This window comes from Xiphophorus maculatus, chromosome 4, assembly GCF_002775205.1.
Source record: "Xiphophorus maculatus strain JP 163 A chromosome 4, X_maculatus-5.0-male, whole genome shotgun sequence".
Classification (NCBI taxonomy): Eukaryota; Metazoa; Chordata; class Actinopteri; order Cyprinodontiformes; family Poeciliidae; genus Xiphophorus; species Xiphophorus maculatus.
Window position 1 is genome coordinate 18,892,139 of NC_036446.1, and position 13,672 is coordinate 18,905,810.

Below are 13,672 nucleotides of genomic sequence, written 5' to 3' on the forward strand. Positions count from 1 at the left end.
AGCGCTCATTTGCCAGCGTAACAGTCATCTGTGAGAACATCCCCTTTGATGCCTCATCGAGCAGAAAGCTCTTAAAATGTTTGAAGTGTCTGCCTGTGTAATAATGATTTATAATTCTCTTGAACTAATGTAAAATTTGCTGGTAAAATTTTTGTGAAATAAAAATAAATTGTGCCCGGAGGGTAAGTCCAAGATTCAAAAGAAGATCACCCAAGAGCAGCAAATGATTTAATAAGCCACCAGCTCCACCAGGGCATGAAGAGGAGCAGAATGGAGAATTTCAAAGTGCATCTAATTAACATCAGTTTATTACTATGTCAATCTCTTCAGCTAATGTGTGAATGAGGGAAGGGTTCAGGACTGCAGAACTGCTTAGGATAAATATATGGAATAACACTTAACTTGTTAGGGTAAAAAGCAGTAATAAGAAAACCACCACACAGTGGAAAAATCCAAGTTCATGTGTCTGTGTTGTCACAGAAAAATAAGATACAATCCACTTCAGAGTTGTATCAATATTATTCAGTATTATTCTGCATTATTAGAATGACAGTCATTTTTAGTGAAATGTTTAATAGGTTTGGTGTGGAAAAAAAAGTTATTCTTAATGATGTTTAGTTACGTTTTTAACTGTATTTTTTAAGATAACCTCTGGCTAACACTAGTATGCATCTCTCACTGCCGTTTTAAAAACTCAAATATATTTAGACAAAAAATAGCACTTGTCAATAACCACAATTTCCCTTTGATAGTGGATACTTTCATCTGTCTAACTGCGTATATGTTTTATATGTTGCATATAGAATTTGTTACACACACAAGCAAATTGAATTTGCATGGAAATAAGTTTCCATGCAACCACATTGTTAAAGGCATGCCACTGGATTAAACTAAAACAAATATATATATGAAGGCAATATTTTTCCAAAACTTTTCAACTGTATCAAAGTCTTGTGTTTGTAGGTAATCAGAAGGTTGCTTGTGGCTGCTATTCAAGTCCTCAAAACATGAATTATTTGTTTCTCTTTTGGCCAGTTCAGATTACACTATTCTTCACTTTCACAAAGTTCCAGTTCAGGCAGGAATGCTAGCCCATGGGTATTTTTTTTCATCATAAAAAGAAATCACAACTTTTTAGCTATCACTAATATGGTTAATTGTGCTTGCAGTTTGGGTTATGGAGCTTTAGAACTGGGTCAATAAGTTCTCATGTTGGTCTTATCTCGTCTGCAACGGCTTTTCTAGTTTTTAGTTGTAAGCAATCCTGGCAGAGTTATGGCTGCTATGTTCCACATGATGTCTACGTGCATCTCAGCTTCGTTTGTTCCACTGTGTTGATATTGAATTTGCTTGGGCCTACTACATTCATACAGATATTGTCGCCACTTCTGTGTTTCAGAATATCAAATGTCCAGATTAGCTTCAACATCAGTGCATGAAATCTTTTTTTCAGCTGTATCGCTTCAACTAAATATAACCAAATAAATCTGAATATTGCTGTTTAAAACCGCGTATCTATTTACATTCAAATTATTCACCCAGAACATGAAACTGTAAGCAAACATCTACATGGAGAAATATGCCCATTAAAATTATAAGTGCACTCAAACATTCCAAATAGCATATCTGACATTATAAATGTGATATTATGAGACAGCTGCAAAGATGCAACCATAAAGACAAATCATTTTCAATGAATTACAAAAATTACAGATGTAGCCCAGAAAATCTGAAAACGTGATGATGAATCCCCTTTTTTAACTTCTGGTTGATAAATCATCTACTGCACTGGCAAGTATCGGGCTTGTGAAAAATGCATGAATTACTAATTAATGAGGCATTCTCGCAACATTTACATATTCATAAAGGTGTGTAATTCACATATGCATGAGAGGGCTCAGTGATGGCTTTGAGAGAATAACACATATTTCAAAAAGAAACCTTTATTTGGATAAATTCTTCAAAAAAGCAGAGAGCAGAGATGCAAGAAAAACCATTACACATTTATTCTTCACACAGTCAAATGCTTTAGGAGACAAATGCACTGAAAAGAAGTGATGAGGTGTAACATTTTGCAAAAATACATTCTTAAAAATGTGGATTTCCAAAATGTTTAATTTGCACAAAAATAATTAATTTTAACATTTGAACAAAATATTACAAAATAGTTATTATTTATGCCAGTATTAAATATATATTATTTGTTTACAATCTCATAATTTATGCATTTATTCTCCGAGAATGTTTTTCTTTTGTTTTTTGTTCTATTTTACTAATAATATAATTCCTAGGAAAATTTTGCCTTATTTTTTGTCTTCACTGGTTAAGTTCACCAATAGCTGTTCGATGATGTCAGCCTTTTGGGGAACAAACAATTTCAGTGAAGCAGGTCCAAGATGGTTTGGCTGATGCTAAGGCCTGTCCCTCTTCTAAGAGGGCCTCCCCATTGTTTCAACCCTCTCACAAGGGCTTTGTGAGAGCAGTGCTGAATATGGGTCAAAAAGCACAAATAACATTCAGATGGTTCCTAGGCTTTGCTCCCAACTATGCTCCAAAGAATGACAAGTAGAACAAAACCATGTTGAGTTTTTCACCCTATGCAATTGTCTTTTCGCATTAACTCCAAGCTGGGTCCTTTCAGGAAGGCCAGAGTTGTGTCATGCTTACTCGGACATAGACCAAGTCTAACAGCAGGCTTGGCCTGTCCAAAACACCATGCAGAGTCTAATTCACTCCTTTATTCCTGTACATAAATGGCTTTTGGATGCATTGTACTAAATATCTAAAAAAAAAAAACAGACTAAAAGAATCAAGCAAGAATGGGTGCCTTTGGTCAAAATTGTGCATTTAGTTCCAAGTGAAAATCTTTGTCCTCTAGGGAATTGTTTCCATTAGTACCGAGAAGTAGAGAAGGAAAATTTCCCATGGCTCCAACTAATACAGCATATAAACAATGACAGCAAAATGGAAAAGTCAAAGTTTAATTTTCAAAAACATTTAAAAACAGAATAAAAATACAGCAGGGACATTTTTCAGATGGTAAACGGCACACAGATTTATTCAAATGTCCATTAAAGATACAATAATGGTTAGCAAAAAAAGGATGGTACTTCAAGATACATAAGTTTGACTTTAACCTTGCAGGACTTTTGGAAGGCACTTCTGAGCATCAGGCACAGCGTTTTGGCAGCTGCACAGGGAGCCTGGTGGGTCAGCCTTTCTCTGCGAGCTGCTACTCCACACTAATCTATTTTAAACCATCTGTGAAATTAGCAAGATTTCCTAAGTCCTTCACCTCTAAGGATTAAAACATTGCTAAGGGTGTTCTTACATACTGTTCTTGTACACACGTTTGATGAGAACTTGAGATCAGTCAAAATATGGTGTCTTTCACTTGTGGTTGAAATAAAAAAAAAAACTCCAGATGAGATTAACAAGCACAGAAAAGAATGTTTTAGAGCATTGATTGAACATCATCTTTTAACATAAACCTGAACATTAGGAAAATAGAGAGAAGTTGTTACATGTTTGGACATCCAGTAACATCAGAGCAGCCAACCCTCAGCTGTTTTACAGAGACATACCGAGGTATGCAGCACCTCTGCCAAAGCCTGTACAATAAAGTCATGAGTCAACTTTAATGGGAAAATCAGATAAATAGCAGCTGTTCTTGGGGAAATGGTGCTGCCTGACAGATTCACTGGGTGCAACGACTGTAGCGTCGAGCAGATCCAAATGAGTAAAATATTGTTCCAAGCGCTCCTCTCGGCTCCCCTATCTCTCTGGTGTTTAGTCATCAGGGTTGTGAAATAGCAGCCCTGCCGCTATACGACAGCGTGGCTGTATTAATTATTCTGTGCAGTTCACACATGCACATCTTTGTTCAGCAGTGACAGTTCATCCAAAGAGGCCACTTACAAACGGCAAGATCACCAGGCCTCCGATTATTCCTCAAACCGCTTATTTAAAATTCACATGTGCAGTGAAAAGCAAATAGAGTGCAAGAAATGTTTAAATGGAAGAATAGAAGGTAACAAATGCTTCCCAGTGGCTTACACAGTAATATGCGAAGCAAAGAGATTTTCTCCATGTCATTAAATATGCAAGATTGAAAAATTACAAAGCAGTTTATTATGCAAAGAGTTGTATCTCTTCCACTAGAATTGCAACAGCATCTGTTAAAGAAACTTTAATTTTTGTGAAGCAGAAAAAAGTAAAGGTCTAAATGATAAAATGATTAAAAAATTTCTGAATGGTGATAGAGACCTCCTGAGATAACATTAAACATTACAAACATTGTGGATATTTATTTCTTTTAAAAAAATTGTTCAAAAACAGCAAGCTGGGGAAAAAAAGGATGCTGATTTGAACTGAGTTATGTAAAATGTTCTACCCCTTCTATCAAGAAGTATGCAGCATGTACAGTAGACCTCATCGTTATTGAGATAATAATGATCCTTATCTGCCAGGTATCCATGGAGATTTTACAATTCTCAGGATGACCTCTGGCTCTGTCAAACACTCAACTCACGCCTCCCTTGCAAAAGCACACTCACAAACAGATCTTTCTGGGTTCGCCTTTTATTAGGTCAAAAATCATCAGAACATGTGGATCTGCAACGTCTTTGTCAAAGCAAAGCAAAAATTAAGTTAATTTTTTTCTTCACTTTTTATAAAGACTAAGGATTGACCTGAGTCTGGGATCTGAACAATTATTTCAGTGCTGTGAAATAATTGTTGAATTGCAATGCATTTGTGCCATACATAATCTCAAAAGCATATTTTAGCTCAGGAGGAGTTATGATGTAGAGCTGGGAGTAAAATAATCACTCAACTGCCTTGCAGAAATATTTGCTATCTTGGATACGTTTTTTCACATTTTGTCACTATCAAAACAAACTTGAATATATTTTGGAGAATGTTTTGTGAATGAAGGTTTTGCATAGTTGTGAAGGACAATTCTACATGATTTTTATTTTTGTTCTACCAGTAGTGTTCAGGTTCTTGTGGATATATATATATATATATATATATATATATATATATATATATATATATATATATTCAGGGGCTTTTACACCCACATGTAACCAATTGCCCCAAGAAGTTTATAATTCCATCTTTATATATAGACAGCTATTTTGTGAAAGAATCATAAGTTTGTTAACATTAGTAAATCAAGCCACATTATGAAGATCAATCAACAAAGCAGACAGGTCATGGATAAAGTTTTGGGGAGGTTTAAAGGGGAATTAGGTTATGAAAAAAGTATCCCAGGTTTTAAGCATCTCACAGAGCCATAATTAATTATAATCTGCGGGGTGCTGTGGTGGCGCAGGGGCAAAGCATGACCCACGTTGAGGCCTTAGTCCTTGTAGCGGTGGTCGTAGGTTCGATTCCCGGCCTGGCGACGTTTGCCGCATGTCTTCCCCCTTTCTGATTACCCTGTTTCCTGTCAAACTACTTTCAAATAAAGGCCACTAGAGCCAACAAAACCTTTAAAAAAAAAAAAAAAAAAAAAAAAAAAAAAAATAATTATAATCTGAAAATAAAAGAGTTTGGCCTCACCAACTCCTCCAATGTCAGAGTTGTTGCCTCAGCGAGTGTCCAGTTCATATTCTGCTTGAACTGCCGGTACCCATCAGCTGCTTCCGCAATCCCACAGACCAAAAACACTCAATTGGACTCCTTCTTCAGCTTGACGAGATCCCTTTTCAACAGTCCCTACCAGCGGGTTTAAGGGTTGCCACCATGATGGACAAAACCCACTTTATGACCACAGCTCTGGTCACCCAATCAATGGAGCAACGGAACATGGCCCACTAGAATTGAATGTTCCTCACTTCCCCTGGGACATGTACAAGTCTCTGCCGGAAGAGTTGTTGATCAATCAGATGGGAGACTCTGCCAGGTGTGCCTGGCACATCCCTCACAATACATCTGGGGCTGCTAAGTCTGACCAGCATCTACTCAACAATAGGTAGTGGTCATTCGACAGTTCTGCTCCTCTCTTGACCCAAGTGTCCAAAACATGCAAATGAAGTAGACAAAATCAACAAAGACAAACCATGGTCTAAGATGTCTAAAAGAACAGATACACTTTTATGCTTGACAATCCATGACGAGATCAGAAGTCCAACATCAAAACACCTCTCTCAGTTCAGATGTGAAGTGGGGGTGTGTTCCTCCCAACGACATCCCTCCAGGTGTCATTGACATTGCCCACGTTAAAGTTGAGGTCACCCAGCAGGATAAAAGAGTGCCTTCTAGGAGCGCTCTCCTTGCCCCCTGTATGGACTCCAAAAGTGTGGGTAATCTGAACTGCTGCACATGTACAGGGACAACAAGAATGCCAACTGCTGCTTGGCACTGCTCAACAGGCCCCCAAAAATGTCTCCTTTCAAGGAGACTGGTTCCAGAACCAAAGCTGTGCATCTAGGCAAGTCTGACTGTACCTAGCCAGAACTGCTCAACCTTTTTCACCAGCTCAGTCTCCTTCCCCATCAAAGTGGTAACTTTCCATACCTTGAGAGCCAGCTTCTGTAGCCCAGGCTTATACCGCCAAGGCTCCTGGCTTCTCTCATTGCTGATCCTACTTTGCTTTGGCTCCTCCCACTACTGGTGGACCCATGGGAAGGGGGACCGACTGTGTCCAGTCGGTCTCCATTGGTTAAAACTGAAGAAACAGGATTTAGTGCATGCTTACCAAGTGCTTGGGAGCATGCACCACCTCCAGGCATTGCTCCAGTGACCTGCGTTCTAGGCAAGGAAACATTGTTTCCATACATAAAACTCATCATAAGGGGTCCTTGAGCTGCACTTTGATTGATCTGTAACCTAAGACCTTTTCACCTTAGGTGACCCTAACAGGGTTCAGTGGCACAGTTGGTAGAACCTTTTCCTTGCAGCAAGAAGGTTCTAGGTCGAGTCCCGGTTGGAGTTTGCATGTTCTCCCTGTGCATACATGTGCTCTCTCTGAGTTCTCTGGCCAACTCCTATAGAGTCCAAATACATGTGTCCTGGGTTTGGGTCGTGACATGGGGTCTTTCTGCCTGGAGTTTATTCTCCCTAGAGAACATGCAAAACATGCATCCTCAAATAAAAGAACTATAAGATAATTAGACATTTGTGTCAGCTAACTAATGAAATCCAAGCAGATCTAAAATTAACCCTAAAAATGGGTGGAATGAGTTTAAAAATTGCTAATGAGACCTAATCTTTCTGAAATTCTGAGCAGCAATGTGGTAGCCGCAAAAACCTATTAATATTTCAGAAGATATTGGTACTGTGGGATAAGGTATTGTTCTGGTAGAACAGGCCTAATGACGATGTTGTACCCATTTTTTATTAATCTAATCCTCAGATGGTTGCATTACTCATATTATTTTACTAAAATAATATTATTTGATTTAATGAACAATGTGTGTATTATGTATATAATGTACAGCCTATTAGAATATTGTTCTTGAAATGTGGAGAGAAAAATTTAAATAAAATTGTTTGACCAAGCAATATTTCACTTATGTGTAAAGAAGTTATCTTTCTTTAGGACATGAGAGGAACTAAGAACACATTTATATCTAACTATATTATTTTGTTGTTTAAATTTACTATAAATTTAGTCAACTATATTATGGTGTGATGTGCTAAGAACAAAAAATAGACTAAAACTAAAATGTCAACAGATGACTAAGTTGTAACTGAAACTAAATTAATGTAAATTAAAAGGTAGCAACTAAAACTGAATTGATATGTGCTGTCAAAAGCAACACTCCTCCATTGAGTCCTTTTTCATGCGATAATAAATGCCATGACATGAAATGGTAAAGAGGATACATAAATGTTATTTCATCTTGTTTTGCACACTTGGACAAGAAGGTGCCAACTTAAAGGGATTTATTGTGGCTGAATGCAATTTTTTTCTCTTTCATCTTATGTCTTTCAAGTTACTTTTCATATTTAATATTAAGAAACAACAGTTTATTTAAAAAAAAAAATAAAGGCTATATTAAAATAAAAAAATCACAAAAAATAAAGAAATTATTGTTTTATTGATGTGGGATTTATGTATTTAAGCCATCAGTTACATTTTCCCGACAGACCTTCATGCTGTTTACTCTTCTGCAGACTGTAAAGAGTGTAATCGAAAAAATGACTCAAGTTTTTAAAACAAAATGTCTCTTTAATCGGTAAGTGTCAACAGCAGTACAAAAGATGGAGTGATGTGTGAACCTTTCTGCAACACAATGTTTGTCTCCTTTACAGAAAACAAGGAAATTCTTGAGGTAAATAAGCTAAAACCGGCAGTTTCTTCAGCCCACTGCTGCATTCATACAATGGACCAACGCATTATTTAAAATGCTGTTTTTAAATCGGTCTGAAGTCATCATGTGGGCATAATTTAATAATTTACAGTAAACACACCTCCATGGTGCAAAGATGCGCCGGTGTGTGTCAATCATTGGTTTGTTTTTACTTTTTATAGTGTATTAATACAACCAAAGCTGAGGACGCAATTCTCCATACGCACACACTCACACACACACACCAATGTAAAATTATTCACTTTAAGTTTACCTCACGTCAATACTGCACATGAAAACCAAAGAATGCTGGTGTACACTTTGAAGCCAAGTAAAACATAAAAAAATGAACATTTTCTTTTTTTTTTGTTTTCATCAAGCAATAATACACCCTTGAAAGTAATTGACCTCTTCTGTTTTGTATAAAGAAGAATGTGAACACAAATGTGATGGCAACATTGTTTTTAAGTTGAATTAAAAACTTTACATTGGACTGTACAAGATATTATGATAAACTATTTACATATTCAGACATATTTTTTTTTTAAAGCAGCAACAGACACTATGTATTTCCTGTTCTCTAATGACACCCAAACAATACTTGCCATGGGCTTACAGGTACCTGCAAGGAGAGGAAATAATCGAAAAGATTCTGCACAGAAAATCGTTTCAGGCTGCCAGCATTTTGTCAAAACAGCGGCTCCAGTCATAGAAGAGCCCCACACAGTGTTGCTTGAAAAGACAACTCTTAAGAGCAGAGTACCAAGGGCAGCTTAAAATGTTGCCCCGGGTGGCACATTTTTACACTTTCTGAACAGCAGCGAGCATGTCAGTCCAGCATGTCAGTGAATTGTGCTGATTAAATTAACACAGAGAACATTCCCACCATTTACATCACAAAGTTTAGACGAACAAAAAAAAGAAAAAGAAAAGATAAATCAAATTACAGTAATATTCAAACAGCATGGAATCCTTTGTCTTCAGTTCCTAAAAACCATTTTCCATGTATTACAGGAGAAAGAAAATTGAGACCAATTGGGAGGGATACTTCTGCAAATCCTGGGTAGTCGGTGACATTTTTGTTAAAAACTGACAGAATATGTAAAGTTGGCGATACATCTAATATCTGTGCATTTTACAATATTAAAAGAAATAAATACTTGCACCTTCCCACCATTGAAAGGATCAAACATAACATGTGTTTAAAACAATAAAAAGTGTACCTTTTGTTATATTCATGACAATGCAAGTCCAATGCATGCAGATATCTTCAGATAGTCTGAGCTTCACACTGAACTGAATGGTTAATCGCTAAAATAAACAAATAATAATAACAAAAAAAAACTAAGCAAGGAAATACAGCATAAAGATAAGATTGTATCAGACATTTATGATTGGAAACAAATGGGTGTATAATAAATTTTCTACATTAAGTGCTTATTTGACTCGGTACCTTTTTTCCTTATAAGTCTGATAAGGTAAAGTTGTATTCGTGCTTTTAATAGTCAAGAAAAACCTATAATTCACTCTGTATTGGGACCAAACTTCCAATTAGCAGAAAAGTTCAGCATCCACATGAGGTACAGCCATTTGTCTGCTGTTGGGACAAATAGCGGAAAAGAGGAAATAAAACAGCCAAATACATAACCTATACCAATGAACAAAAAATATTCATTGCTCATATTTACAATAAAATCTTAACAAGTTGGTGAATCCACAGATTTTTTTTATCTCAAATTATTTTTTGTGATTGTCCTTGGTTTTGTTGTCTACTGTCAATTTTAGAGCCAGCAGAGGCTAATAATAAATACAGTATGTTGATACACTTTAGTATCAAACACAATATACAATGCACTGACATCTGTTGCTTCACAGCTCTCTCTGAGCCTGCTGCTAAATCTTCTGCTCACATTTTTGTGCTGAGTCTTTTTAATAGCTGTGATTTAAACAAAGCGTTCTTTCATCGCACGTGTCTTTGCATAAATACACAAAATAAGTAGACGAAAAACTGAACATAAAAATGACCCAAATCTGGCAAATGTGACAACAAACCCGCTTGAGTCAGGCTGGGGAATCCTGTTCATCCATGGTGTTCTTCGTCAAACAACTTCACATTAATCAGAATTGCTAAAAAATATGATTTATATCCAGTGCTTATAACACATTGTCTCTTTGTGAGCCTGTGTTGTCCTTTTTTTCTTCTTTTTTTAAGAGTTTTTGCTGTATAAGCACAGTCAAGTGTCAATTTCTTGAAGAGTCCTAACGCCAACCAACTGAAGTAGCTTGGCATGGTCATACAATTATTTACAATCACATACAAATCAGTCTAACCACCAGCAAACAGGAGGAAACACCTTAAAAATACCAAACTGGTTGACTTGGAGGGAGAAGGTTTGACTTGTAGGACAGCATCCATTGATTGCTTTTTGATGTTTAAAAATTCTAAAATGTAAAAAAAAAAAAAAACCAGAAAAATAATAAAATGGAGACTAACAAAAACGGACTTTAAAAAAAACACACGAATTTCATATGAATGTTTGCAAAAGTTTATGTAATGCAAATAAGAAGTGCTAAAGAGCAAGGCGTAGCCACCCGTACCAATTAGAGGCAGGAGAAAAATGCAGTGACCAGCAGTGGGGGATCTTGGCCATTTAAAACCAGTGACCAACTATTCAGTTTCTTCACAAAGCTCTGCGCTCTCACTGAAATGGACGGGTTCAAGGGCAAGGGAGGGAATAACTGGACTCATGCATTAATAATGCTGCATTTCAGACGATACCCACTCGTCAGTCATTTTAATAATCCCCCACAGCTTGATGTACTTGTTCCATCTGCTCGCCAGTGCCTGGTGATACGGCCAGGGTGGAAGCCCTGTTGAGGCCTTACTTTCAGCACTTTGATGGAGAGCACAATGAGGGACACACACCCAGTTTTATTGTTTCCCCACTCCTTCCTGCTGCTTTCCCTTTCTCCAAGCCAGATGGTGCCCCCCTGAGTGCTGAGATTGGCAAAGGCTGGGGTCAGAAACACACGTGGCTGAGGGGACAGTCACTTAGACCTTCTGCTCTAGACTGCTCCATAACATCACCCCCCCTTAAATGTCTTCGACAGGCGGAGTGATCCGTGGATGTTTTTTTTAGTTCAATTCAACTTACATCATACAAGTTTCTTCAAAGAGTTGTTGTAGATGGCGATGAGTGTTTCAGAGCATGTTGCATTTAAGAAATATAACAAGTTCTACAACACAGCTTACAACTGGCAGAGGCCTTACGTAATTGATTAAAAAAGAAACAAGAAATTAAGTCAATTTTGTGAGATGCACGGAAGTGGAGAAACGAACACGACGGCAAGCTCTTCTTTTTGTTGAGGGACTTCCTAGCACTCCTTTCACTACGACTTTAGTAATCATTCCACTGCATCAACAAGATGACCGCCCTGCTTTAAGACTTCTTAGTGTCTGTTTAAGATTTACAATGTCTGAAAAAATTACATTTTAAGACCCAAGACTTTAAACATGCAATCCAAATAGGGCTAAAGTGTTTAACAGAATGTACTGTAGCTTTGCAGCCACACATTGTACAACATCAATTTAAGATTGTAATGCCACCAAAGCTGCCTTTCACTTCGGTTCCAATCCTGCAGATTGGGGGCCTTTGGCCCTTTAGCATTCTGGCCTGATTACAATCACTGATTAAGATCCTGGTGATTCAGACAGAGTGGAAGAGCTGAAACTGAGTGAAGGATTCCACAATGCTCTGTATGGACTGGGACCAGGGATATAAAAGGGGTTGCTCATGACACTGATGCCCACTGCATTGATTTCTGTGGAGTATAGCTACCGTCACCTTCTACTCACAGGTGTAACTTGTTACTTCCTGCAGAACTTGCTGCCTCCAAGTTCCTGAGTTTCATTTGTCCTTTTCTGGTAGAGCAAAGAAAGCCTGTACAATGAAGCTGCATTAAGAGATGAAGAGATTGTCTTCAGAACCTCTCATGGAAAAAAAAAACATAAAATGTTTGGCACTTTCACACAGAATTATGCAGCAAAAACTAATAATAATAATTAATAATAATAATGTGACTAAACTGGAATCCCTCCGTATTGTGTTTTGATATTATTTTTTCTCTTTGTTAAAAACATTCACAAGCTGTTGGCTGGCACACTATACCTGAGTGAGAATATTTTCCCATCTTGAACAGTTAGGTGACGTAACAAAATCATATAATAATAAATGAAAACAATGTGACTTTAAGTATTATAGGTTCATACCAAATGTTTAGCTTCAAGTTCTGTCTTTTACTTTAGGCAACAAACTAACTGTGTAACCGTCTATGATCTTTAATGAAAAAACAAACAATGAAAAAAAAAAAATTATAAATTACCACAAAACAAAGTGTTTCACAAACTTGAAGAAATAATTAAGACCAAATAGCTTTCAACTGATGAAGCCGTAGCTGCATGCAGGCTTCTACGTGATACATATTAATTTTCTTTTTAAATGTTTCTCCAACCCATGTGGTAAAAGTTTTTGTTGTTCTTTTTGCTCCTTTCCTCCCTCACATCAGAACAGCCCTTTGGGCCTCCTCCTGTGTGAATGCTGTCTCTGCATCAGGAAAATGCGTCTCAGTTGGCGCTGACCGGCTCCTGTGTGTCATTCTCACTGCTATAGTCTGATTTGGGCTCGTCCTCGAAGTCTTCGTACATGTCCATCTCATCCTCGCCATTGACCGGCTCGCTGTTGTTCACCATGGCACTGGGTTCCAGCTTCATGTTGTAAGTACTCTGAATGACGGGAATGGACGGCTCAGGGCTGACCGAAGCGCTGGAGCACTCTGACGTCATCTGAGGTGAGGGTGTGGTGTTTGCCATGGTGAGGCCTCCTGGGTAGACCATACTGGCGCTGGTGGTGATGGGAATCTGAGGTGGTTGGCTGGACAAACACAAAACAGGGCAAAAATGATTAAAAATCCTATTCCCAATACTTTAAACAAAGAATGTTTTTGCCTTCTTTCGCAGCACTAAGATGTGATGGTTGGACTTGGGGTTTCCCCCAGCAACTTCTGTGAAAGTGATTTGGGAGAAGAGAGGTTCTCCTGACAGCTCCTGTTCTGCACTGTTCAGACAGAGGACCCAGTTTATTGGTGACATAAAACCAATACCCTCTCAGTGCTGCTCTTGTCTGCTGTTGCGCAGCATGATTGATTCCCCAAGCCGCTGAATGTTATGACTGACATGGGAACACCTGGAGAAGGGTTCTCCTGCTAACCACACACAGTAAATTAAAGTGTTAAGCCTCGGCTGCCCTCCAGGCTTCCCTAAGTGTATACTTACAGCTTATATATCCCATAATAATCTCTGCACTGCAAGC

General features: G+C 37.8%; 1 protein-coding gene across 4 annotated transcripts in view; it reads right to left on the reverse strand.

Annotated features, from left to right (window-relative positions):
- Positions 1-8,104: 8,104 nt before the first annotated feature.
- The window catches only part of sox6 (SRY-box 6), a 138,854-nt gene continuing 133,286 nt past the window's right edge, over positions 8,105-13,672 (reverse strand). For all 4 annotated transcript variants that reach the window (XM_023332188.1, XM_023332190.1, XM_023332189.1 and 1 more), the window contains one exon: positions 8,105-13,234. In XM_023332188.1, coding sequence (XP_023187956.1) covers positions 12,928-13,234 — 307 coding nt within the window. In that variant the 3' untranslated portion in view covers positions 8,105-12,927. The remainder of the gene's footprint in view (positions 13,235-13,672) is intronic.